Here is a 27,109-nt window from a genome sequence, read left to right on the forward strand (position 1 = left end):
GAGCAGAGGATGATTAAGAGTTATTGCTTGATACACTTTATTGGAGAAGCTTCTAAATAATATGAAGTGGTCATAGAAACAAAATTGTTGTAACACTTGCTTTTGCTGGCGCTACACTGCAAATTAGGTTCAGAGTATACTATCTGTGGAGAACAAGTACTACAAATGTAACCGGCCCTTTAGAGATTTTTTTTGCAATTGCTGTTTTGCAAAAGATACACTACAGTATAGCCTAGAACACTGTAACTCCAGGATGATAGGTTGTGATTGGTGGATGTTAAAAATATCCAGATGTAATTTGGGAATAGGAGACATGAATTATTGTCCTTTTTCATCATGATCAGAGCAGACTAATTATTTTGGAGATGCTGGGCGTCTATTTAGTTGATCTATTTAAGATGGTCCATCTGGTAGATCCTCTGAGTTTTTGGGAGAAATCCTGTGGGAATTTTCTAAAGGTCGTGGTGGACTGTACTACCGATGCTTAATTATAGTCTCAAGCATAGAAGTGGCTCTCGCCTTAGTTATGATTGTCCCTGAGCAGCCTATGTCTCTTCAGTAACGAGCTCCAAGCACTTCTTCAGTTTACTGAGGAGTGTCAGGAAATGAAGTTGAGAGGACACATCTGGAGCACAGCTGGCAAGAGAGAGACAGTGTGTGTGAGAGGGAGAGGGAGAGGGAGAGAGAAGTGAACCTGACTGAACATGGATAAGGGTTGATGTTCATGCTTAACTGAGGCAGTAAGAGGCATTATTTCTCTGCTTTTATTACATTCATGGAATGTCATCTAGTGAGACAGATTGATGTTGTGAGTCCTGAAGAAATAGAGTTCTCTGGTATATCAGCCCTGCTACTTGTAGCTTAGATTCTTGTCCTTTCTGACTCATGAAAGCTTTCAGGGAGTTAACCGGAAGCTGGGTTCAAGCAGTACAAATGCTTCTTTCCTTGAATGGATATTTCTGCATGTCTTGAAAGGTAACAATGTGACCTCTTCTCAAGAAGCCATTGTTCAACTGCCAAGTCTAAATAATCTTTGATTTTTAGAGACACTGTTAAGACACTGGTAGGTCTACAATAGCAAATAGACCCAGACAATCCCATTTCTTCTGGATTGGGTTTCAGGCCAATCATGAATGTCAGTCCTTCAAGATAAACCATTTTCAAAACAAGAGACACCGCAAGGATTCCAGGAATGCCACTTCATTGATGTAGGGTTGTTTTATAGAATTAGAAATCCTGTTCAAAACTTCACTACTCCCCTTTTAAGAATAACAAGGTCAAGGTGGGATTGTTCTGAATTCCTTTCTCACACTTTTTTCTTTCCCAGAGCTGAGCAACTGTTTCATCTCACTTCCTTCTCAAGCTCAGAGGTAGATTGCTTTACATTGTGTGTTCTTTTAGGCAATCCATGCAGAGATCAGGATACAAAAAATATGATCTTCCTAGTCCTGTTTATCTATTAGTGGCATTCATTGTATTATTCTATGAGTGTTGCGATTAGGAATGACTTTTTAATATATTTGTTTAAATGGGTGAATCAGTGAGAGGTAAGAGAGAGAGTTTGAACCATAAGAAATTCCACTGAGGGTTGCCACAAGACCTGATGCTTTCCCCTCCCCATATTAACAACTATGTGATATCATTGAGTGAAATTATAAGCCAGCATGGAGTCAGGCATCATCATCATCAGGCTGATGACATTCAACTTTGCAGCTAAACTGATCAAACAGGAGATGCAGCCAGGGCAGTGTCCCAGTCACTGAAGGCTGTTGGTATCTGGATTGGGAAAAAAGGTTTATGTCCAATTTGCAGAGAGAATTGGTTCATAATCTTGGGATCTTCTTGAGTCCTCAGCTCCTGTTCAAACATTTCTTAACTGTAGGTAGGAGGCAGTTTATACAGATTCACCTTGTGTGTCAATTAATGACTTTTAGAGAAGTAGAAATCTGTCCTCATCATCTCTCGTGCCTTGGTCATCTCTTATACACAAACTACCCAGAAGTTTCAGATTGTCCAGACACATCCCAAAAGCACTTCTGGTGGCCAGTTCCTCCCAAGTGTAATTCATAGTGCTAGTTTTCACCTTCAAAGCCCTTCAAGGATCAGAACCTTAGAATCTTCAAAATTGTTCACTCTCAGTGGTTTTTGCCCAACTGTAAGATCCAAAACAGAAGCTTCCCTCTGGGTCCCTTCTCCAAGAGTATGTGATCTACAGAAACCATAGAGAAGGACTTTCTCAGTTCCTGGCTGCTCCCCTCCCCACAAATCTGGAATAGCTTTGTAATGAAGATCAGTTTGATCCCTGCCTGGGTGAATTCTGAAAAACTATAAAGATGGTTTTCTGTCATGTCTGTGATGTTTGATTTGGTTGTTAGCAAGGCCTGGGATATTTTAAAGTTGGTGTATTGTGTTTTTAATCTGATTATTGCATATATGTGCCAGCCAGTCACTTATGATTGGAATAGCATATGAGCCCAATAAATAAATTAGCAAGTTAATAAATAATTTAGATTACATAAACATTGGTTCATTCATACATGAAGGCAGATTTTTTAAATTCACAATCAAAATTCGAATGACTTTTGAGTAAATGACGTATGGAGAATGAAAATGTGAAAACTAATGAAAAAAAATATGGAGGCTATACCACATGTTAAGAAAAACCTCTATGTTTTGTCAATTATGATAACTTTTGACATATACATATAGTACTACCAGCAGCCAACCAACCAAGCTAAAAGAGAAGGATTCCTATTTGTATTAGACACCTTTACACTAGTATTTTGATGCTCAAAGAAAATTATCACATCACTACTAAAAAGTATTTGAAATATGTTTAGAGAAAACCATGTCAGAATATATTATATATATATGATATATACCAGCGTCTGTCCTCCCAAGGATTAGAAGGATGAGGTGAGAACATCTGTTCACATAAGTCTTTAAAAAGCCAATCTAACATTCTGTCCTGTAGATACCCGGAAGAGCTGCTGTTTGCTCCAGACATCATACAACCACATCAAAAGCAGGATTTTTTTTTTTTTTTTTTTTTGCAAAAAGGGAATAAAAATTTATATTGAAAAGCCACAGCTCTTACAAGCAGTGCATTATTTATTTTATTAATTTGCTCTTTTTACATTACGGGAAACATTAATCTATTTACATGTTTGTGTGTCCACATATCAGATAGATAGATAATCCTATGAAAAACTAATTCAAAGTGCCATATAATGCTCTCCAGCCTTCCCTCTAGAGTTTTTCAAACTAGCAGTTTTGCAAAAAAAGGAAAAAACAAAAACAAAAATGGATTATCCTGACTGGGAATACAGCTAGAATGCATCTATGTCACTGATTCTGATTCACATTCTAGTAAAACTATGCATTATAAATTTAAAAAACAAACTGTAAATTCATAAATATAAAATCCAAATTAAAGTGATAGTACATAACAAAACATTAAAGGGACACCCAATAAATAAATGGAAATATATTATTTACTTTTTTATATTAAAACGTTTAATCTTTTTATCTCTCATTACAAAAGAACAACAGTGCAGGCTTATGTGTGTCTACTTAGAAGTAAAGCACAGATTAAGTGAGATTACTCCCAGATTAATTACAGCCCTACCAGGCTTCTCCAATTTGGCATTATTGTGATGTATTCGCCTAATGTGCTTGGAATTACTAAAAGATTTAGAAGTAACTCCAAAGTATCTGAAAGCGCCAGGTTGGGTAAGAGTGTTAAACCATAGTGAATGGAAATAAACTCTGTTTTACTCAGTGACACTTACATCTAAGAAGACTTGCATTGTATTGCACTGTTAAAGGTATTTTACGGAAAGGTCTGCAAAAATATATATAATAAATATTTTAAAACTTTTGGTTTAAGAGGTCAGCCTCTTTTTTTAAATATCCCCTAATCCCAATTGTACTTTAAAACACTGATTGCAACTTTTTTCAGAGATACAGAAATTTGAATAAAATAAGCCCTACAAAATCAATTGAAAGAATAAGACACAATTTAGCCAATTAAAGTTTCTAATTCCCACTGATTTCAATTGAAGAAATCTGAGCATGATAAGATTCCCTGCAGAAAGAGATGATTTGGAAATGTTTTTTTTTCTCTAGTTGCTTTGTACTGTATAGATAAAAAGGTCCACAAGAGGCAATCCGAGTAAAGCAGCAGCCTGATTTATAGACCTGCAGTGCCAAACAGTAATCTGGGTGGCACTGTTGTCCATTGCAGGACTGCAGTTTCTCAAATCCTTCTGTTGCAGGCAGATGTTCAACATCTTCATATCTTCTGCATTTTTCTAGGAATTTATTTGAAGATATAATTGTTATGTCTACATCAAACCCAAATGAATAATGAGGTATCGTGTTAACAAATTCCTTTAAGTTATGATGTGCAAATACATCTCTCCGAAAATGTAAAATTAAGTTGTGATCCTCACCATTTTTCCCCAAGGGCAATCCAAATAAAACAATTGGCTACTTCGTAGTACATTGTTTGTAATCATATGGTATATGACATTGCTAGATAAATTGCCTTATCTTAACACATTTTTTTCAACAGCATTTCAGCTAGTTTTTATACCTTTTTCATGGGATTCAAATACCACAGAAATAATATCATTGTGAAAATAGATCTGTATGACATGTTTTGCACATCTGTGTACGAAGAGTCCAATTTTTTAAAAAACATCATGTCTATATTTAAAGGTGGCTGATATTATATAGACTGCAAACAATGTGCAAGCCTTCAAATATTAAAAAGAGGCTATAAAGTAAAGCAAAAAACATTCTCAACATAATACAATTCAAATGTTGCAAGTCAGACTTTCGGTTTTGAGTTAACACTGTATTTTTATCCTTGCCTTTAAAAGTCTTAAAAATATGAAATTATTAGCCCTTTACTTGTAAAACACAGCAGTGATATTTTGTGCCCTGTTAATAAGTGTATAGCTTGGATATATCAATGGCTTTGAGAGGTAGCAAATTTTCTAGTGATTTTACTTTTTTTTTTTTTTTTAGATTTCCATATCTGTTACCTCTCCCAGATTCTTTAAAAAAAAAAGAAGATAGAGCCTAAAAATGATGCTGTATCATTACAACATGTTCTGGCATGATCTGTTGATATATATTCTCAAAGAAAAAAGGCACAAAAGAAAAAGCCAGCTTTTGAATGGTAATTTCTATCACTGCGAGATTGAACTGTGTAATTTTACTATCCAACCAGTTAAGAGTTTCATATTTGAAAAGTTTTAACCTTAAACTAACTGAAAGCCAGCTTTGATAATACAGATTACAAGTCAGTCATTCAGTGTATTTCATTAGCACTAGATCAGTATTTTTCCATACTCAACATGGATGCCAACATGAATAAAGTTAAATATTCAAATAAGAAATGACCCACAATTCTTTGCCCATGTGACTTGGGAGGATACAACTAAAAAATGACATATAATCCAGATTGATAAACTGTTGAATGTTTTAGTCTCATCCATGATTTTGCCAACAGAAAGTAGACCAAATCTTGCAACTGAAACCAACACCTCCATTAGGACATGAACTGTTAATTCTCTAGTGCTTTAAACATGCACATTAGTGCGTGTTAGATGCTTTCCTTAAAATTGTGGTACTTGTGAAATCATCACGCTTTCTGCTAGTATGATAGTTTGGTCAAATGGCATTCTATAGTCCCATGCCAGGGGTTCCTTATTAGGGTTAAGCAGTGTTTCATATTTGGTTCCAAAAAGGTTTTTTGTTTTAGCAACTCGAGAGCGAGCCACATAATCCAAAGAAAAGACATGGCTACTTTAAAGAGTCACAAACAAGTTCTATGTTTGTCCTTCCAATTGCTCTGAAGCAGCTTTTTTGAAATCATTTCTAAAACACTGAATAGCTCTGTTACCTATCAAGTCTTTTCCCCAAACAATCTAGCATTATGTGTAGACTACATACTTTAAAATAGTTTTGTAAAGAAAGGTATTCTCTATTTTAAAGAAGAAACCAAAGGGGAAAGTATGAATCACTTGATATCAATGGTCATGAGTAGTATACAACATGTATTTCATTTACAGCATTTTAGAAACAAACAGCTAGTTGGAGATGTGCAAAATCTGAAAGCTCATCAAAGTCAGGAAATCAACAAATGATTTTCCCTTTTAAAATGCACTCATTGTAATAGGAAATGACAATATAGTACAATGTTAAAAATTCTTACTAATTGATTGGATGAAAATATTCCTTTAATCCAATTTTCACTCATCTTTTAAATTCATCTAAGCTTTCTTGTTATTGCCTTAAAATATTACTACCTTGGAAGATAGATTTTACAGTCTTCTCCTGATCAAAAAGATTCTAAATTGAGTTTGAGGAAATAAGTGAGGCAGTTTGTGCAGCTGCTAGTCTTTTCATGGGATGACGGACATTTCATTCCCATTACTCATTTGAACTTTTACTGCAGCACACCTATCTCCCCAACTTCTTCTGGTATGACAGATGAAAAGGATTATCTTGAAAGATCAAAATCATATGTGTCTGTTTCTAAAAAATAAAATTAAATTAAAAAATAGTCATACAAAAAGGGATTCTGAGCCCAAGCTCCATTCACTATCAATGTGGAGGGCAATAGAATCCTAAAGGTATTACCCTGCAATACTGGATTTCCAAAGTACCAAATAATGGAATATTGCTGTACACTAGATAACAGAATACCTTTGAGGAACAAGGATGAGTAAATCGGTGCATCTATTGTACAGATTTCTGTGTGTGTGTATGTGTGCACGCGCATACATGTGTGTACATGAGACAGAAAGGAAGAGAGGCATTATTTGTGGGTGTATGGGATTCTTTACAAGAGGCAAGGTGGGCAGCGTCGGTACATATGGCGAAGCACTAGGCTGAGATGGGCAAACCTTTAGAAAGCAAGGGATGTTAGCAAAACCTTCTTGGAGAATTGACAGTTACACCACAGAAGTGTTAATTCATTGGGAGAGAAGAGAGAGATAAAAGGAAGAGGAGAGAAATACAAATACATATTGGTATCTCTGAGCATGGACCTAGGGCAAATTATACAAGAGATATTTCTTGCCATTAACAGTCCTCCTGGTTGGATCCCTTCATAGCCTGGTCTGGGCTTCGGGGATGTAAATCTCAATGCTTTCGGCGCTTTCAGTGGCTGAGTTCTGACGAACCGATGCAGCTCGTTTGGCAGCCATCAGCCGTTTCCGGGCCTCCTGACGCTGCGAGCTCTCCAAAGAGCGTTCCCGAATGAGTGGCACCTGACCTTTCGATGGCTTCTTTGGCACTGGAGGAGGGGCCCTTCTCTCCTGATCAAAGCAGAAGGTTAATGACATTATACAGCTTCTCAGGGGAAAAATTTAAAGAAAGGGCGGGTGGGGGAGACAAACAAACTAGGACAAGTCAGTGGTTAGAAGATATTTGTTTACCTAAAGTTAACTCACTTTCTCTTCACTGAACTGGCATTCAAAGACTTTAAAAAAGTACATAATCTTAAGGCAAAAAAGGACGGCATTGATAACAGCGCTAGTTCTCCATAGACATGTGGTGTCTGAGGCTCAAAAAGATGAAGCTCCCACCATTAAATACTGTATGTAGCTCCTGCTGGGCAATCTAAATTCCTCTTCTGGGTATTCAGAATTAGAAAGGAGAGCATCTTTAGTACTGCTGCTTAATACAATGTCATAATTCTATAAAGTCAGATTGTAATTAAAATCACCTTACACCTAACTATTAGTAAAATTCTTGCATGTTCTTAATAAATTAACTCAGCGTAATAGAATAGTATGTGGTAGAAATGAAAGACACATATAATGAGCACTGACCCCTTTGTATACAATATACATACACAAGACTAAATGGGCTTACAACATTCAAGACTTATGGATAGATTTCACACAGTCATATGAACTAGCAGCCTGAGGTTAGTTATCATAGCAAAGGTTTAAAACAAAATGAAAAGGAACATGTGGTTGGTGGTGACTGACTATGGAGCGTTGCATACTTTGGGTGCAATGTGCTTCTTAAAAGTATAGCATCGGAGTCAACAATCTACAAACTGAATTCAATTACAAATTCAGAAGTGGGTGGGAAAACTTAAAAAAGGAATTCTGAGAATATACATTAGTAATTACCTTGGCATCCAAAGATATCATGGTTAATAAACAGGAAGAAATATGTATATATCCACATGATATATATTAATATATCATATACATATATAGAAAGAGACAGAATGAGAAGGGTGGGGAGAGAAGGGTGGGTATGTTACTTCTGGAATTTACATCTAAGATCCAAATAGGGCTACCCAGTAATCTGGATTTGAAGTGCAAAGGAGCACAGGAGTCATATAGTATGTATCTAGCCTTCCATAAATTAAATGCATCCTTTCTGGGATTGTATAGTGGCTATGAGAGCCCAGGAATGATGCAGTTTCTTTAAGAAGTTGTCAACAGATTTTATATTAGTGCCTGATGCACCCCAGTTCACCCTTTCCCTTTTAAATTTGGATCCACAGGTCTAACCCAAAATATATCTCTAGTTTACATAGACTCTATTTTTCCAAAAAATATATAGTATCCATCTTAATAATAATTTCCTAAATAGATTATTAATTTCATTATGCTCTATAAGTGTCATTATAAACTATTATTTTCTCATTGTTGATCAAAACAGTTCCTCATTGCTTGTATTAATGGAAATGATTTGTTTGAAATACTGCATTCAATCTGCGTGCAAAGAACTATGGTAGTTACCCAAGTTTAGGATGAAGGATAACAAGCACAAATATAAAAACAAATTCACAACTTTTTTCATATTTTGCTTAAATAGGATAAACAAGCAATTTAATTTAAATATTAATGTAGCCACACTTGGTAACCTTGATCCACAAAATATATATTTTCACTACAGGTTGATGAAACATCCTGATTTTTTTAGTTCTGTTTAATTTACTCCTTTTGTTGAGTTTATCATTAAAGTAGTATCAGTTTCTTATGCTGGCAAAAAAAAAAAAAAAACAAAAACCCACCTTTGGCCTATTTAGGTATCATAACATCTAATAAAAATAGTGTGTTTTAGAATCACCAAATTTTTTTTCCTAGAAATGTTATCTTGTGGGACTTAAAGAGGTAATCGTGTATTAGTATTTTGGTTTGGAACAAGCAAAGAATGCAAATGCATTATTTTTTTCAGAATGTTGTAATGTAACATTCTACAATGTAAACCACGTGACTTCATGCTTTTCCCTACTGAACATTTATAGGTAAACAATTCTTTTACTTGACTTAAACATGCAGTATTTATTTTGGTGGGGGTCAATATTCAGAACTGGTTAAGGTTTCAGAATGGGGCATAACAAATGCAAGAATGGTTCAACAAGCCCATTCTTTTCCCTGGAGTTTTTTCATATCTTTTGAAATATCTTTTGAAAAAAATGAAATATCTACAGCACTTATTCCCATATTATTATTCTTTGCCTTAAAAATAATTCATGAAATAATCATAGGCAGAATAGGCCAGAGTATAAACAACACTATGAACAGCTTGAAATGTTCTAAACAAACAGGTGCAAGGGGAACACTTCGTCCCTCTTTTTCAATTTTCTTTAATGTGTGTGAAACTGAATTTGTGCTTTTCCTTATAAAGGCATGGGCCTTAAAAATATTTGACTACATCAGCAGTTAATAGCAAATTTCTCTTTGCTATGGAAATGTAGTTTTTTTTTTTACTCATTGAAATAAACTTCCCATTATTCTACTAGATCGCCATCTTAAGTCTCCATCTTAATTTTTAAGGGTAGACGTATTATTACGGGCAACAGGGTAAGAATATAATAAAGTACTTCATTTAAATAGTGCATTTTTACATTTCATAGTGGGAGAAAATATTTCAGGAGACTTTCATTTTTTTCCTCCTAATGTCCTTCCCTTCACCTCCCTCCCTTCCCAATTTTGGGCCCTAGAAAAGAAAAAGAAAAATGTTTACATGCAAGTTTTCATATTTCCATACTGTCAATTTGTACTGATATTAATTATGGGATATATCTCAGCTTTAAAATGTTACTGATCTCTAGGGAAAGAATGACTACTTCTGATACTACTACTGAGAACAATGTGACAAAGCACACTAAAAATTACCTAACATCCAGGTAAGTCTAGGAAAGAAAATTGAGTCTTAATTTACCATCCTATTTAGTGTTGGAGTCTGGGAGACAATGGAGGACAGGGCCATGCTATGGTCCATGGGGTTGCAAAGAGTTAGACAAGACTTAACGACTGAACAACAACAACAAATTAGTGTTTTAGAGTTAGAACTTACTGAATGAAATAAAAGAGGTGAAACCACCTATGAGGTCTCCCTCAAAATAAAGTAATGACACAAGAGATTTTCCAGGTAATATTTATGATGGCTTGATTGGCAGGTACCCATACATTTATCCATGGGAATGGGGCTGGTTACCAAGTCAGTGCTGATAACAGTATTCCCCTAGTTTACTTATACATTTCATAGTGCTTTAGTAAACAAAACTCTTACACTAGGCAGCACTGTGTACTCTATATTATTTATTTTAATTGTAAGAATCAATATATGAGGCAATTTCTTCTAACAGTTGTTTATCTAATATGATTATACGTTAAGTATAATAAGACAAATGAGCACATTCCCATTTTTCACATGTACAAGTTTGCCTTAAAAATATGCCTGAACATATTACAGATAATATTCCAGGTGATTCTTAAAGTAAACATTTTCTTTTCTTTTACAATGGAATTAACCTGATATGAAATCCATTTCATGTTTTTAACATCAGTGAAGTATGTAGAGACCTATTTAATCTGTCCAGTATTTGTGCAGGGTTTTAAATGAAGCATACAAAATCGACAATGTTCTACCTTCTTGTCATGTAGATCCAGATGTTTCCAATTATTGGCTTTTAATTGATGAAGTTCATCAAATTTCATACTAATATTTTCTATGGACAACTGCAGCATATCCCAAAACCCTGCTAAATCTTGGGAGGCTGGTCTCGGGTGTGCGTTGGGATTCTGTGTGAGAGAAAAGAATAGGAAATAGAAATAGGAAAAAAAACACACAAAAAATGCAAAGTCCTTGAAAAAGTCAGGTTACTTTTTATTTCTAAGGATGTTGGCTACTTTACTACATCTGATTCATAGGGAATAATAATTCAAGTTGATTAAATTAACTAAGCCATCATGCACTGAGGCAATGGCGGAGTTTTACAAATGTAATAGTTTCAGCACAACTAGTATGGATAGCATATGCTGTAAATGGGTTAAATGTTTGGGAGAAAATTAGTTGAAACGATCTTACTTTGGAATGAATGTTTTGGCAGCAATATGTTGCAGTAATGATTAGGGGTAGTTATTACTGGACATGTTTCCCTTACTGTATATACAAGTAGTCCTTGATTTATGACCATTCAACAATGGTTTCAAGTTACAATGGCCTTGGAAAAAGCGACTTGCAGCCTGTCTTTGGAGTTAAAACCATTGCATTACCCTGAGGTCATGTGATTGCAGTTCAGGTGCTTGGCAACCAGGTTGCATTTATGATGGTTGCAGCATCTTGTGGTCATATGATCACAATCTGTAACCTTCACAATGGCTTCCAATAAGCAAAGCCAATTGGGGAAGTCAAATTTACTTAACAACTGCAGAATTCACTTGCCCTTGTGATGTGCTTAACAAACATGGTAAAAATGGTCAGTTACACAATTACTTGCTTAACAACCGCATTACTTAGTAACTGAAATTTCAGCCCAATTGTGGTCATAAATTGAGAACTACCAGTACCAGAAACAGAAGGCTAAAATAATCTGGCACTTTCCTGAGTTTTCAATAATTTCTCAAATCAATATTTTTTAAAATCCACTTTTTGATATAGTTCCAATACATCTGTGTCCTAGACAGCATACTTTTGGTTACATTTAATGTAAATTTTGTTCCATACTGTGATATATTAGAACTGGAAATAAATGTTATAAATATAAACTCCTCTATTTTTAGTGTTTTTTAAAATTTATTGGGAGAGGTGGTTGTAAGATTTTCTTCTCAGGTACCAAAATATTTTGGCCAGCCTTAAATTCTTGCATTTGAGTTATGGGAAGAGCAACAGTGGTATTATACACTATTCTGCTTCAGACACTAACATATTTTTTGCATGCAAATAATAAAAACACCAGTATTTTAATACACGTTACATACCAGATTTTCTTCACAGAGTTCTCTGAATTGGTAAAATTTTTGAGCCATGAGAAGCTGAGCACTACCAACTGCAGTTCGAATTTTACCTAAAACTTAAAAATAATCAAAGCATAAGACACCATTGTGATGTATTAATGTAAGCAAATATTGGATATCTCTCGATTGTTACAAAGCCAGATACAGATCTTAATTCAAGAGTGCGGCCTGTGGCCTATGGACTAATTTCAAATACTGTCTGCAAGCTATCCACATTAGTATCTGTGGGAAGAACATTTTTTTCCCTTTTGGGTACTATGAGAGTGAGTGAAAGCCAGAAAAGAGAATGGAATGTCAGAAGGAGAAATGGAGGAAGAGAGAGAATTAAAGAAAGTGAGTAAATGTGTACTACTACCCACTCCTGGTAGTTTGGTTTAACTGCTGCGGACAGGAAGGCACTACAGAGAATGATCAATTTGGCACAAGAAAACCATTGGTTGCCCTTCTAACACCACTGGATGACATCGCCAGGTCTCGCTGTTTCAGCAGAGTAAGGAAGATACTCAGAGATGATTCACACCCTGGTCAGGTCAGTGTCTCTTCGCACTTCTACCATCGGGCAGAAGACATCAAAGCTTAGCCAGCTGAACAAATAGGTTTTAAAATAGTTTCTATCCTTGGGCTGTCAGACTTTTAAACACAACCACAATCGCTCCATGCACAGGCGGAAACATATTACTAGTTTTTCTTTTTCTTTTTCTTCCCCCCCCTAATTACTTGCATAGGGATTATTCTTTATGCTATTTATGTTGTTTGTATTTTTTGTCGTGGATTGCCCCATTGAGGCTAAAACCAATTTTGTTGTATACATGATATACAATGACAATAAAGGCTATACTACTATAGTTCAGTGGTGGGTTCCTCCCGGTTCTGCGGAGCCGGTAGTGGTGACGATATGATGTCACCGAACCTGTTCTGCCCCCCTGCCTCCTGCCCCCCCACCCCCGTGTTATTCTTACCTTTTATTTGGCCCCACCCCCAATCTATTGCTGCCTCCTGAGTTCCAGCTGATGGCTAGAGGAAAAAAAACTGTTTAAACTCCTGCCGCGGGGCTTCAAAGGGCCGCCCTACAGCTGATCAGTGTTAAAAGAAAACAAATGAGTAGACCGGTGCCTGCAAAAATAAATGGGTAGACCAGTGCCTGCACAAATACATGAGTAGATCAGTACAGCTTTGCAAGCAGTTAAAAGCCTGGTAGACCAGTACCTCTGCTACATCCTGAATAATTGTCACATGACCATCAAGCCATGCCCACAAAATAAGCCATGCCCACAGAACCGGTAGTAGAAAAATTAGAACCCACCCCTGCTATAGTTCCATGTCCAATGGTTGCTTAAACTCAGCTCACCATTGATAACAGATTTCAATTAAAAAAATGCAGTCCTCTACAAGAAAAGATTGCCAATCCTTTCCAAATGCTACTCTTAAAAACCCACAGTTCATTTTAAAAGTGAACATACATTCCCAGTCACTGGAACTTCCTCCAACATACACCAATTATCAAATGCAGGAATGCAAAAACAATGAAAACTCTCACATCAAAAAAATAATCAGCACTGTGTTTCAACTTGGCCTATGTACTTTAAAATTAATTGTATGGATAACACAATGGTCTCAAATATGCAGGTTCTTTTTCCAGTTCTGTTGCTTGTTGAATGATGAGGGATGATAGAAACTCAATTCAACAATATCCAGAGAGTCACATGTAATCCTTCTGCTATTTGTCATTGAAACAATACAGTAATAGTCCAAAGAATGCAAAATATTTAATCAAAACTGAATCTGTGCTGAGTTCCCCACAGGCAACATATGTTTGGCTTGGCCAGATACATGGACTTCTGTAAAGTAGCAAGTTGTATAGTGCCAAGTTAAATAGATCTCGAAGCCAATGAAAAGGCAAATCTATCTAGGATACTATGAGTTGTGAACATATAGGAGGCCCAGTGGCTTGGATCCTAAATTGCTTCATGCCATTTTATTCCTGGAACCTCTCCTCCATTTGTAGCCCCCTGCACCTGATCTTAGATTTTCATAGTCATTCAGAATTGAAAATAATTATGTCCTTGATCCTAAAATATTCTCCAAATTTAAATGAGGTTTGAAAGAAATCTCAAAAGCATCTGTACTCACTTCTGAGAATCTTATACATTCGGTAGAAGTTATGTCTTAGCTGCAAATGTTACGGCATAATTTTAAAATTGCACACTTGTATTGTGGCTGTTGAGTGTGGATTCATAGATGAATGCTAGAAGTCCTTGTGAAGTCACTTAGAGTATGTGCTGAGATGTTTAAAGTGACAAAATATTGGGGGATGATTATTATCACAGAGATGATCCCCACTCTAGCAGTTCTAGGTTTTTTTCTTTATGAGGGCCATTACAGCTATTGTTGATAAATACAGATATTGTTGTTATATATCACATAAAACTGATGAGGTATGAGGCATCTGTGGCACCATGACAAATACTCTAAACAACAACCCCCCCACAAATCATAAAATACTAAGGTAGCATATTCTAACTGGGGAGTAAGTTTCACTGAAAAAAAATCAATGAACTTTATGTCTGAGCAGACAAATGTCCAGTATATACATGCTTAGTATTAGTACACAGATTATTATATATCTTTTCCTTTGCAGGTCCTGGAAGCAGAGTTTTCTCCTTAGACAGACATCAACACCAAAAGGAAACAACTGTGAAGAGGGAAATGTAAATTCACACTACACAGCACAGGGAATTCTACACATAACTGCCATTTTCCCATTATTGTTTGCAAGGGTTGCGTGTCTAATTCCCTAGGCACTGTGCTGAAAATGTACCCCTTGGTGTGTCTAGTCTTTTATTCGTACTAATGTGCAAACCACTGAAGTGAAAGAAGCCTTCAATAGGGGGGAGGAGTTAATCGGAGAGCTTTCATGTGGTTCCCATTGTTATGAGAACCCTTCCCACTGCATCGACTTCAGAACAGCTGCCTCAGCTGGAGCTGGGCCATCTAACATTTCACAAGGCATTTCAAGAATTGAAAGGAAGGGCGAGGGAAATAGAAGGGAGACAGTCTCCCAGCTGTGCATTAGAGGAGAATTTTGCACAAAGCCAAAAATTGCCTGGGTGATTATACTGATAAGAGAAGTTGCTTAAAAAATGTTTCATGATGCAATGTTGAACAATAGGTTGAATACTCCTTATTAAAATACTACTCTATAATAGCCCAATACTTTCTGGAGAAAAGAAGAGTAAGGAAAATAGAATGTGTTGAGTCTTCCCATTCCAAATATTTAGTGATCTAAGACAAATTCTCAGATGACTATGAGATGAATTTTGCATTTAGTTAGTTCAACAGAACAATACTGAGCCCTTCCGCTCAGTAGGGTTTTCAGCACAGTACAGTCTTCATGCTTTCAGACTTCAAATATATCCAGTGATTCCAGACAGTGAATCTTTGATGTTTGGCATGCAAAGTACATGCATTCACAATTCTTATACCTACTTCTTATCGCAGTCTTTTCCAAATTTGAGTTTCCAGATGTGTCAGATTTAATTTCGTTAATACCCATTCCCAAATGGCAAAAATATGTAACCAACTCCAAAACCAATGCTGATATTTTATAAATCTCTGAACTGATATTGCCATATGTTCCTTTTGGACATGGATCTAACCCAAAGCCTACTGCAGTTTTGCCTTATACCTATTTCATCTCTGATTTCTTTTACATCAGCTAAGTGAAGTATACACCTACAAAACAAAATGCTTATCATGTATAATGTTTAAGAAGAGACATTCCTAAACTTTTTTTTTTTTATCAATAATCAAAGCCCATTCTGGAGAGATGCCTCCCATTCTGAGGCTTTCTCTGGTAAACTTTGCTTGCCCATAGATAATTTCTTAATATGATGCATGTAGAAGTAAAATTAAGCATATTTAATTCAGCTAAAATGTCACCTTATTTGTTTGCTGGGAAGAAAGAATGGATAGAAAAATCTATTCCACTAAGCTGCACCTTCTTAGAAGTAAGTGTCCATGTTCTAAAAGACAATGGATGGATAAAAACGTGCAATGAGCAGAAAACTAGTTGAAGGCCCAGGAGTAGATATACCAAGCAAAAATCAAATCTAATCAGTTTATTGTCCAGTATACTAGTTTCAGCTATCTTGCTCTTATTTATTCAATAATCTACTAATAACAGATTTTTTTTAAAGGGATAGACATATCTATTTAGCTGCTGGCATCATGTGCAAACTCTTGGTTCAAAAAGTTTTTTCTAAAACTTAATCAAAGACACAGTTTCCATGGTACATGTGGGTTCCTATGCAGATTTGGCAATTTTATGTTGATCATGAGCAATGACCTATGCTCAACAATTAATACAGACAGGAGTAGCTTTAATAAGTTAGTTATTACCACTATTATGAATAAGCAATTTCAGAGGAAACTAACAAAATTTTAATGTAATAAAACATGTGAACAATTAACTAAAGAACTGTTTCCAGATGTTTTTAACTTAGCCCCTGACATTATAACCTGTTTTTATTTGCCACAGCGGGAGCAGCAGCAGCAGCAGTAACAACAAATTGCATTCATAACTGGAAACACTCTTTTCATTGTGACACTTTCTTTCTCTGAAAGATAATAACAAACATGTCCATGGAGCACACAAGACTCTGTCAAGCAGTCCTAAGCCATCTCCTCCAGACAGCTGTTGTACATAAGGAGGCATTGTCTGGAAAGGCTTGTATCATATTACTCCTAGCTTCGGGGTGGGATGGGAGAACATTCACTCTCTCAGCTGCCAAGATATTGAGAAAATTTCAGTCTTTGCAAGTTACAGTAAGCCTCAGTGTGCTGTAGTGATTAAGACATAATAGATAAGCACAGGTCAGATAAAGGAGAAAGGGGGAGGAAGAGGAAGCTGTTTGAAGCCATTCTTAGCCATGGAAACTCCCTGTTGCTGTTGTGTTCAATGCTGTTGCATTGAAAGGAAGAAGGCTCTGCATTAGGATTTTGCATTTGAAGTATGACATTTTATTCAGAATGTGCATGGACAAAAACCTTTGTAAAATCTGTTGGAAATGCAATGCATTTTTCTAGGTGTAAACTGCAGGGGGCTATTACATCACCCTCCACAGGAAACAGTTGTTTTAAGGTGTTCCTAACATGTGCTATATTTTTCCCAATAATCTAATATTGGGAATATTAGTGAAGTAAAATGAAGTAAATGCAAAAAAGTAATAACACATATGCAAGAAAGGGAATTACAAAATGTATACAGGTAGCCCTTGACTTACAACTGTTCATTTAGTGACCATTCGAAGTTACAATGTCATTGAAAAAAGTGACTTATGACTATTTTTCACACTTACGACCATTGCAGCATCCCCATGGTCACATAATCAAAATTCAGACAGTTGGAAACTGACTCATATTTATGATGGTTACAGGGTCCCCGGAATATGTGACCACCTTTTGCGAACTTCAGACAAGCAAAGTCAATGGGGAAACCAGATTCACTTAACAGCCATGGTACTAATTTAATAACTGCAGTGATTCAATTAACAACTGTGGAAAGAAAAGTTGTAAAATGGGGCAAAACTCACAAAAGTCTTGCTTAACAACATAAATTTTGGCCTAAATTGTGGTCATAAGTTGATGACTACTTGCACAATGTCAGGCAAATGCTGTGTCAGATTTGGGTTAGTGTTAGGATGCAAGAATGTGAAAGTGTCATTTGTAATGGAGTCAGCACACACTGGTTGTCACTTTGCTATCACTTCAATTTGCTATGGATGTTAGCAAAATGCACAGTGATTTTTGTGGGACTTTTGGCACTAGAAATATATTTTGAGAAATTACATGAGGTATTGGTTTTCCAATCTTTAGATTTTGATTTGAAAGATAACAGAATAAAGGCAACTTCTCTTGTTAGCTTTGGAATTACTTACTTTCGTCTGGAAGATGATTTTCTTGTTCTTCTCTCTCCATTTGTTGGCACCAACCTTCCATACGTTCTCTTTCTGCTTGAAGAAGCTTCAGAAACCAGTGTCCATCTCTGTGGCACACGGACCTTTGTACAGCTTCAATTGGATCTTCAGTTATAGAATCAATCCAAGGATCCGGTGGAGGTAAAATGGAAGGATCAAAATCAGTGTCAAAGTCATCATCTACTGCACATGCATGATAATGGTTTCCTGAGCCCTGTATGCTAACAGTGGAAGTGCTGATATCTCGGGAATATTGTCTCGACATTGGCCCAGAATATGATTGATCTTCTTGAGGGTCCATGGACATTTCAAAGTTCTCATGGAAATCCATGTCTGCTTGAACAGCTGTTGTAACACTATTTGATCGCGTAAACCTGCGGAAACTGAACAACACAAAACAGAAAGTTAAACAATGCAGACGTTCATAAGCAACTATACTTTACAGACAAACATGCAACTGTACAATAGGGTAGCTTTAAATTCTACCAAATATTTTATAACATCAGCAATTGAAATAAATATATTTTCTTTTTATAAGGGTAATAATGGCTTAGGTTTTGCATGATTATGAATTAAAATATTCATATTAACCCTTGATTTTACATGTAATTCATTTTAGGTTTGAATCATAGTGATAATTCATTAGGATGTCCTTGAAAGTTTGATTTTTGTTTAATATCTAATGGTATTCATTTTGTGTGTGGCAGTAGTAGTGGTAAAAAAGACAGAATTGAGAAAGGACAGAAATTAATATTTTCTCAGGATTCTCCCACCTTACTGCTACCCCCACATCTTGTAGACCAAAATCACTGGAATCTTTCCACAGGTGAATGACTGAGAACAATTATTAGATTTCTATGCATGACAATATTTAGAATATTGTCCCTCTTTCGTCATTCAAGGCACAGAAATTGCATAACACTGCCAGTTCTACCTCTTCTCATTTTCCTTACATTTGATTATTTCTGTATTTCTGTATCATCATAGGGCAGTATCTACTGTTACTGATTTCAGTTGAATTTTTATAAAATAACTAGAAATTTCCATACAGTATAATTGAACTGAATCAGTAATACTCAGACATAGACACAAAGAGCAAGGTTTTCCCCCAGTGACTCCTACTATCCTAGCTTTTTGTTGTCCATGTCTAGAGGGTAACTGCAATGAAGACCTTTCTCTTCCCATAGAGTCTTTTCACAGCAAATGAGAACTCTGTAAATGTCATGATCTCAATAGATGGAGAGTCTCAAAAGATTAATAGGCTCTTCATTGCAGACATTAATTCTTTACAAGCAGAAGGGAAGAGAGTGGGGTAGGTTTAGCACAGTGACTTAATAGCGCTAACAGGTCTAAGCATGTATATCTAGGAATAACGGCAATGAACTTAATGGGACTTCCTACAAAATAAGTGCATGTAGTTTTCTTCAGTTATAGTCCAGCACAAAGGAGTCATCATTTCCTTTTATGCAAATAGGGGAAAACAAAGCAGTCCAATATGAAAAGAAGCTTTTCTGCAGCTTCCTTCCCAATTTCCATAGCAGCAGCCCTGAAACGTTCACCTGAGATGAAGATTAAGCATTTTTAAACTCACTGGGATTTATAGCAAAGTAAACATATATGGGTTTATACTTTTTCAGGCCAGTTTTTAAAAGTTTCTCTATAAGTGGTGGGTAGCTTTGTGGGGAAGAGAATGGTTTGTGTAAATGTGTAGGGTGGAATAATTGATATTAAAAGTGAGGTAAAATTAATTTCAATCAAAAGTCAATAATATTATGGTTTGACTTGTCCATGGTTTTTGTTTTTTAAATCGATAGATATAAATATAGATACACAACTGTGTCATATGCACACAAATTCTTAAGACTGGCTTCATTGGGAAATGGTAACTTTAGATGATATATGCAGGTAGCTGGGCAGTAAACATAATTTGAGTGTGTACGTTTATAAACAGTATTTTCTTGATAGTGGTTCACCTTAAATTCAGTCATTTTTTAGATGAAAGTGATAATTTTCTATGTTTAAATTAAGAAAATTAAAAAGACTAGTTCTAATTAAAATACTAATGCTATTCGGAATGGCTGGTGCACAACTTTCATATGGAACAGTGAGAAAAACATGCTACATAAAACTACAACATTTACTCCTTTTGATCTCAAATTACAAATTTGCAATATGCAATTTATAACTCCATGGGGTTTGGAACTAATTTAGTTTCTTATTAAAGCCCATCTCCATGACTTTGTAGCTTCTTCTTATTGGCAACCACTGTGAGAACTGGGATACCCATTGGGGGAAGGAGGGTCAAAATGTCAAAATAAAGGTGTGACTGGATATTTACGTTTGTTGCATCTGTTAAAAGAGGTAGAGCTTCAATCATCTAGTTGCTACTGACTTTCCAATCCCTGAGGGATCATCAGACTGACCCTGAGTGTTTTGAAAGTGGCAGTGACAGTGATGGTTAAGTTGAAGTGAAGTTTACATGCAGTGGATCAAATAGTTATGCATGGAACTTGATTTGTTTATGTGACACTTCTACAGTGAGATTGCAGTGGTTGCCAGGTGGCTTCTGAGTGCAATGCAAGGTGCTGGGTGTCACCTTTAAAGTTCTACATCACAAGTGTCAAACTCGCTGCATCACGTTGCCATCACGTGATGTACTGCCATCACGTGTTTTCCCTTCGCAGAGCTGGGGAGGGCATGGCCTTCACATGACGCATCTGGCCTGCGAACTGCCAGTTTGACATCCCAGAATCTACATGATTCAAAATTTGTACAAGACTGTCAATTTTACAGAGACTGTCAATTCAGAGTGGAATCTGTCATTCTGGAAGAGAATTAGAAGAGAAGGCTTCTCCAGAATTAGATCCCTGGGCATTGTTGTCATTGGAGATCAAGGGGGACAGCCCTCCCCATTGTTACCTCCTTCTTTGGAACAGCAAATCCATAGAGATTAGGGTAGCTTTAAGCCTTCTAGGATGGCCATCAAGATTTGGTTGTTCTAGAGAGTTTTTGTGGGAATGCTGTGAATTTCATTGCCTCTTAGAAAAGAGATACCAGTTGACTATAGTATAATTGTTCTTAAATTCTGTTACTATATATTGGTGGATGAAACCATGACCGTGTTTGCAATCTTACTTCAGCTTTCCTTATTTATACAGACCTGCAAAGGTTTGGGAGGATTCTCACAAAGTTCATTTTTTATTACGGTAGTAACTTCAATAGTCACTAAATGAGGCAGTCACTAAATGATGACAATCTGTTTTGAGTTTTCTGCCATAAGGATTCATACCTTCATTGAACAGATAATATACATGGACTTCAAAAAAAATTCACACAATAGAATTTTGTGTTTTGATTTTTCATCAAACACAAAATACAAATTCTATGAACCTCTATGAAGATACAGTACTGGAGTCAGGAGTTGTATTTTAAAACAAGGAATGTATCCCTCAGTTTTGAGGTTAAACTTGTATAACAAAAGACAGGCTGTGTTGAATATGTAATAAGAAGTGACCCAATTTTGTATGCCTTTGTATTTATTTATACAACACTGTGGCTAAGCCTTGCTGAGTGGACTGTTCTTGGCACTGAAGCATGGAGCTACAATGGAGATTCATGTAATACAATTTGATAAAAGAACAGAAAAATTCTTTCACTAATATTAACACAATGTGAATCCTCAAACATATCTATGATGACCTAGATTACTGTTGCTATTTTCATGAACAAAAAAGAAACAATACGATGACATACAAATCTTTGTACAATAAAACTTCATTACTGACTTAGAGGCCTCCCAGTTGTTAATAAACCAATATGAGTTTATTAGGTACAGTAGAACCTCTGGTCACAACCATAATTTGTTCCATAACTTTGGTTGCAAACCAATTTGGTCATGACCCAAACCTAATTTTGGAAATTTGGCGCTTACAAAAAAATGGTGTGGAAGGGAAAATCGGCCGCGGAAAAAAAAAGTGAATTTTTTGGTCGGAACCCGATTTGGTCGTGCTCAGAAGCGTTCGTGACCAGAGGTTCTACTGTATGGCTATATATGGCTCCAAACATATCAATGATTAGAAGTGAATATTCCTGCACAAGCACACATCAGCAATCAGGAATAACTTTCCAAGCCACTGACAAACTTGGAAAAACCACGGCTGCTTTAATGATTTAAAGAGAGCCCTTTCAAATGCTTTGAACAATGCTACAGATCAGAGTGATAATTTTATCCAATTCTTTACTGCAGATCTCCATTCTAAATGTAGGAAAAGAGCTTGCAAAGACTAAGCTGGAATTATTGGTCCATTGTTTTATCAATGAGGCCTGTACTCATTAATCTATTGCCACCTGTAAATCCTTCTAGCTTAAATTAAATTTTCACAATTAAAAAAATATTTGTTAAGAACTTGGCATGCTCAGCCTGATCCAGCTTAGTTATATCATTTGTGAAGATCTGGACTAGATATAAAGATCTTGCTGTCAGTGGCATATTGCATTACCAGCTTTATCAATGTTCTTAAATTGTTCTTAGAGTAAAATCCCAACAATTTCCTCACTTTGTTGTGCTTTGAACATCTGTACCTTTGCATTCATTCATGCCCTGCAGGCAGGATATTATATGGTATAATAATTACAGCCTCTGATTACTATGACAGTTACTTGGCCTACGGTGCAGAAAATTATGAAACCATGGACTGACTAAATTCCTATAGAACACAAAACAGCCTATTCCAAATAGTAGCAGCAAACCTATGTTTCAGGCTCTTTGTTTAATAACCCCTAAAGAAGAAGTCAAACAAAATTCTTCTTTTGCACAACAGTGCCAAACAATTTATAGTTGTTTTTGGCTATTATGTACTTGTTTATCATGTCTTGAAATTTTAATCACAAAAAATTATATCAATTGGCTGACTTATAGCTGAAACAAATACATGTGTAACTGAGCTGAGCTGAAGTTACAGATGGTAAATAGCCACAGTACTGATGATTTCAACCTTCCTCGTTATTATCATTTAGAACAGATGGTGGTTACCGGATAAGTCCCAGAGAATGATAGCGAGATGAAGCAGGTAATGAAAAATTTTCAATTGATGAAACCACAGTTGCTGAAAATTTGCAAGTTCTCTGCTCTCTTGTTTATTTTTAAATTGTAGGCAAAACTGTAGGTAACTTTTAAAGGAAAACCTTGTGTGCAAGGACAAGATTGCATCTGCAATCTTGATGGGAATCACTGTGGATTATGTCTGTAAGGGATTATGTCAAAGTTTATCTAAAAGGCAACCCACTCTCAGCTGCTATTCATGCTTTTTATCAATCAACATCCAGGCTAATTACTCATAGGAAATATCTTTCCTACACCAGGTAGACAGTGACATTATTCTAAATTATTCAATGCTCTCATTTCATGGCACGCTGGTAGCTGTCAGTGACTGATTGGTTGATTTTTTAAGATACAATTGGACCAAATAATGCTTAGATGGAAGATCACTGGAAATCCAAGGCTAGGGTTGCCTTGGTGGCACAGCAGACTAAAGTGCTGTTAAGTAGCGCCAGCTGCCTGCAATTACTGCAAGTTCAAATCTCACCAGGCTCAAGGTTGACTCAGCCTTCCATCCTTTCGAGGTAGGTAAAATGAGGACTTGGATTGTGGGGGCAATAAGCTGACTTTGTATAAAAAAGAACACCGCTTAGGGGGGGCGGAAAAGTATGAAGGCTATTGCTTAACGCATTGTAAGCCGCCCTGAGTCTCCGGAAAAGGGCAGCATATAAATCGAACCAATAAATAAATAAATACTGAGAACTTCAAAACACATCCCAGCAGGTCAAGGGCATCCTCCTATAATTGCAGTTTCATATGTCAATCAGAAACTGAGACTTAAGTCTGACTTAAATTGTAAGCAATATGCATTCAGAAGTAAATCCTAGACTTCTGGGACTTGCTTCCATGTAAATAATGCAAAAAGCATATTTTGTCAATAAATTATTGACATAGTGGCCTAAAGATAATAATCTTTATCCCACAAACTAGCACAATTTAGGTATCATCAGGGAGCCAAAAGGTCTTAATTAAATCACAAAACAGTGAAATAACACTAGCAAAATACAAAAGTTGTTGAATTGGAGTGCCATATTATGACTTAGAAACTGGATGTCATTCTGCAATTCTAAATGCCAATAATTGGGAGATGTTACACTGAAGTTGAAAAATGTTTCCAATTAAGATAGTCCAGAGGCAAACATCTTAAGAAAAAGATGTGTGTGTGTGAGTGTGTGTGTGTGTGTGTGTGTGTGTGTGTGTGTGTGTGTGTTAAGTGTGTTAAGTGTGTGATATATATGCGCTCAAAAGCCCGATTGGGCTTATTATCAGGAGATGTCTTATTTTTGGGAAAACAGGGTATATATAATCACCCAACAGACAGTTTTTGTGGCTCAACAGTTTGAAATTTCTATTTTTTGTTCCAAATAAAGAATTATTGAGTAACAACAGCCAGTGTGAGGTACACATAGTACTGAATTATGACCACAATTGAGCCCAGGGTGAATCACTGCAGTTGTTAAGTTAGTAAAATGGGTGCTAAGTGAATCTGGCTTCCCCATTTACTTTGTCAGAAGGTTGCAAAAGGTGATCACATGTCACAGGACACTGAACTGTCAGAGATACATGCCAGTTGCCAAGCATCCAAAATCTGATCACGTGACCATGGAAATGCTGCAATGTTCATAAGTGTGAAAAATAGTCATGGTGACTTTTTTCAGTGCCACTGTAACTTCGAATGGTCACTAAACAAACTGTTGTAACTCAAGGTCTAGCTGTCATGATTACAGTGTTAGACTATGCCAGCAGATCTAGCTAACAAAGTGCTGCAAGGGCAAAATGACCTTAAGTAATCAGTGAGTTGTAAATAAATCTTTATTTTTTATCATAGGAATAATTATCCACATGCTCAAGTATCACTGCAGGAAATTCTGCCATCTCCAAATTAAGGGCTGGGTTTACACTATGTGGATGTCTACAGTGTGCTGAAAATTTATTGTGTGCTGTGCATTAATATACTTTACTTGTCTGAAAAAGGGCTCAAATTTAGGATGATGTCTCCTCACAAAAGGAAGATTACATAGAAATGTAATCTTTTTCTAGTCTATGCTGCTAAATTTTCAGATATTTTGAGATTATTATAATTTAATTCATAGATTTTTTTTTAGGTAAATCAATTAAAAACTACATGTTCAAGTTCTATTACAGCAATATTAGAAGAAATGGCTGAATCAGACAATCAGACAGAGAGTTAGCAATTGGACATATGCCTTGATAATCACCACTGTATAGACATTTGTATTCTCTAACATTGGCCTTAAAATAAGAAAGAGACCTGAAGAGAATTTCAGTTTATCTACAGGGAATACAGAAATAGAACCTGGACTTCTCAGTATTTCATGGTTTTTTTTTTTTTAACTATCATCAATGTAGCTTCAGATTATTGATAACACACTTAGGATATAAAATTAATATTTGCTTACCATTTTTCCTCCTCTACTTGAACACCTATGGATTGGAACTTACTGCACACTCTGGTTTCGCCGGAGCTAGAGGATTCATCTCCACCATCAACCTGCAGAACAACCAAATGAAAATAGAATTAAAGGCAATGTGTAACTTTATTTGAAAATGTGTTCTTTAAAAACTGTATCTTACCACTTTATCTCTGTTTTACTGTTGTTCTGTTTTAAAGCTCCTATATAAGACAGGATGAAATTATTGCAAATTTTCAGCAAGATTTCAATATATTATTTAGAACATGAATCAATTTGATTCCTGCACTAAATTATATCTTGTCTATATTTTGTCAAAGAGGTGTAACTTATGGTTCTAACTTGCACCAAAAGTGCTTTACTTAAAAGTAAAGAAACTCTATTATCATTAGAATGTACATAGGGTTCCCTGTAACTGAATGTACATTCCATGCATTTGTTTAACTAATTGATAAATGTATTTAGAATATCAATTGTGGACAATGAAGCATTTTTCTTTAAGGAGAATATACAATATACTATTATTTACCTTTCTGAAAGGGGTTTACCTCATATACAGTGATTTAGATCTTAAAAATAACAAAAAATGTCACAGGAGTAGAACATTATTTTTAGCTGTTCTTCAGATGCAGCTCTGTAGTTCCCCCGTTCTTTACAGTCACACCTGAAGACCAGAAAGTGTTCCAGAATGGCAATCATATAGTAGGTGGGTTTGATTCTAGGCTATAATTGACAGAAAATGGAAAGTGCTCTATTGTATATAAGACACTGTATCCAGGATGAGAAGAATGAGAATCAATATCATACAATGGATATTGGAGACCAGTTCAGGATCCTATTTGACCACGAAGTTTACTGGATGATTTTAAATCAACCACTACCTCTCAGCTTAACCTCCTTGTAGATTTGCTGTAGGAAATTACTACTTATGATTCTTTAAACATTTTGGAGAAAGACAGCATATACATTCAAAAATAATGGGTAGTTTGCTTATCTGCTTATTCCTTTTTTTAAGGGATAAGTAAGATCCATTTTTATAGTAAGATCCATTTTTAAAATGCCATCTATGCTCATGTATCTATTGAATATTACATTTCTTAGAATTTGTTTGTTTCCTTGGACAAACCTATAGTTGAGGAGAAACACTGCTGGTATAACATCATCTTCTCTGGAAAACTTCACTGTAATATGAAATCCAAATTCCAAATAAGAAACAGGAGTAAATGTATATATTAACAACACAAGGTATCAGAGAAAGAGTTACAATGAGTTTTTCTACTGTACTTTCCAAGAACTTGCTACCTGTCTCCCTTCCTA

The 27,109-nt window shown here is 35.9% G+C and overlaps 1 protein-coding gene across 1 annotated transcript in view; it reads right to left on the reverse strand.

Moving 5' to 3' along the window:
* Window positions 1-7,124: 7,124 nt before the first annotated feature.
* DLGAP1 (DLG associated protein 1) overlaps window positions 7,125-27,109 on the reverse strand; it is a 91,849-nt gene continuing 71,864 nt past the window's right edge. The window contains exons 6-10 of the mRNA XM_070942365.1: window positions 25,781-25,872; window positions 18,224-18,645; window positions 12,252-12,343; window positions 10,920-11,072; window positions 7,125-7,334 (exon numbers count right to left, since the gene is read on the reverse strand). Coding sequence (XP_070798466.1) covers window positions 7,125-7,334; window positions 10,920-11,072; window positions 12,252-12,343; window positions 18,224-18,645; window positions 25,781-25,872 — 969 coding nt within the window. The remainder of the gene's footprint in view (window positions 7,335-10,919; window positions 11,073-12,251; window positions 12,344-18,223; window positions 18,646-25,780; window positions 25,873-27,109) is intronic.

Source organism: Pituophis catenifer, unplaced genomic scaffold (genome assembly GCF_029215685.1).
Source record: "Pituophis catenifer annectens isolate HBS135680 unplaced genomic scaffold, rPitCat1.0.hap2 SCAF_3, whole genome shotgun sequence".
Taxonomy (NCBI): Eukaryota; Metazoa; Chordata; class Lepidosauria; order Squamata; family Colubridae; genus Pituophis; species Pituophis catenifer.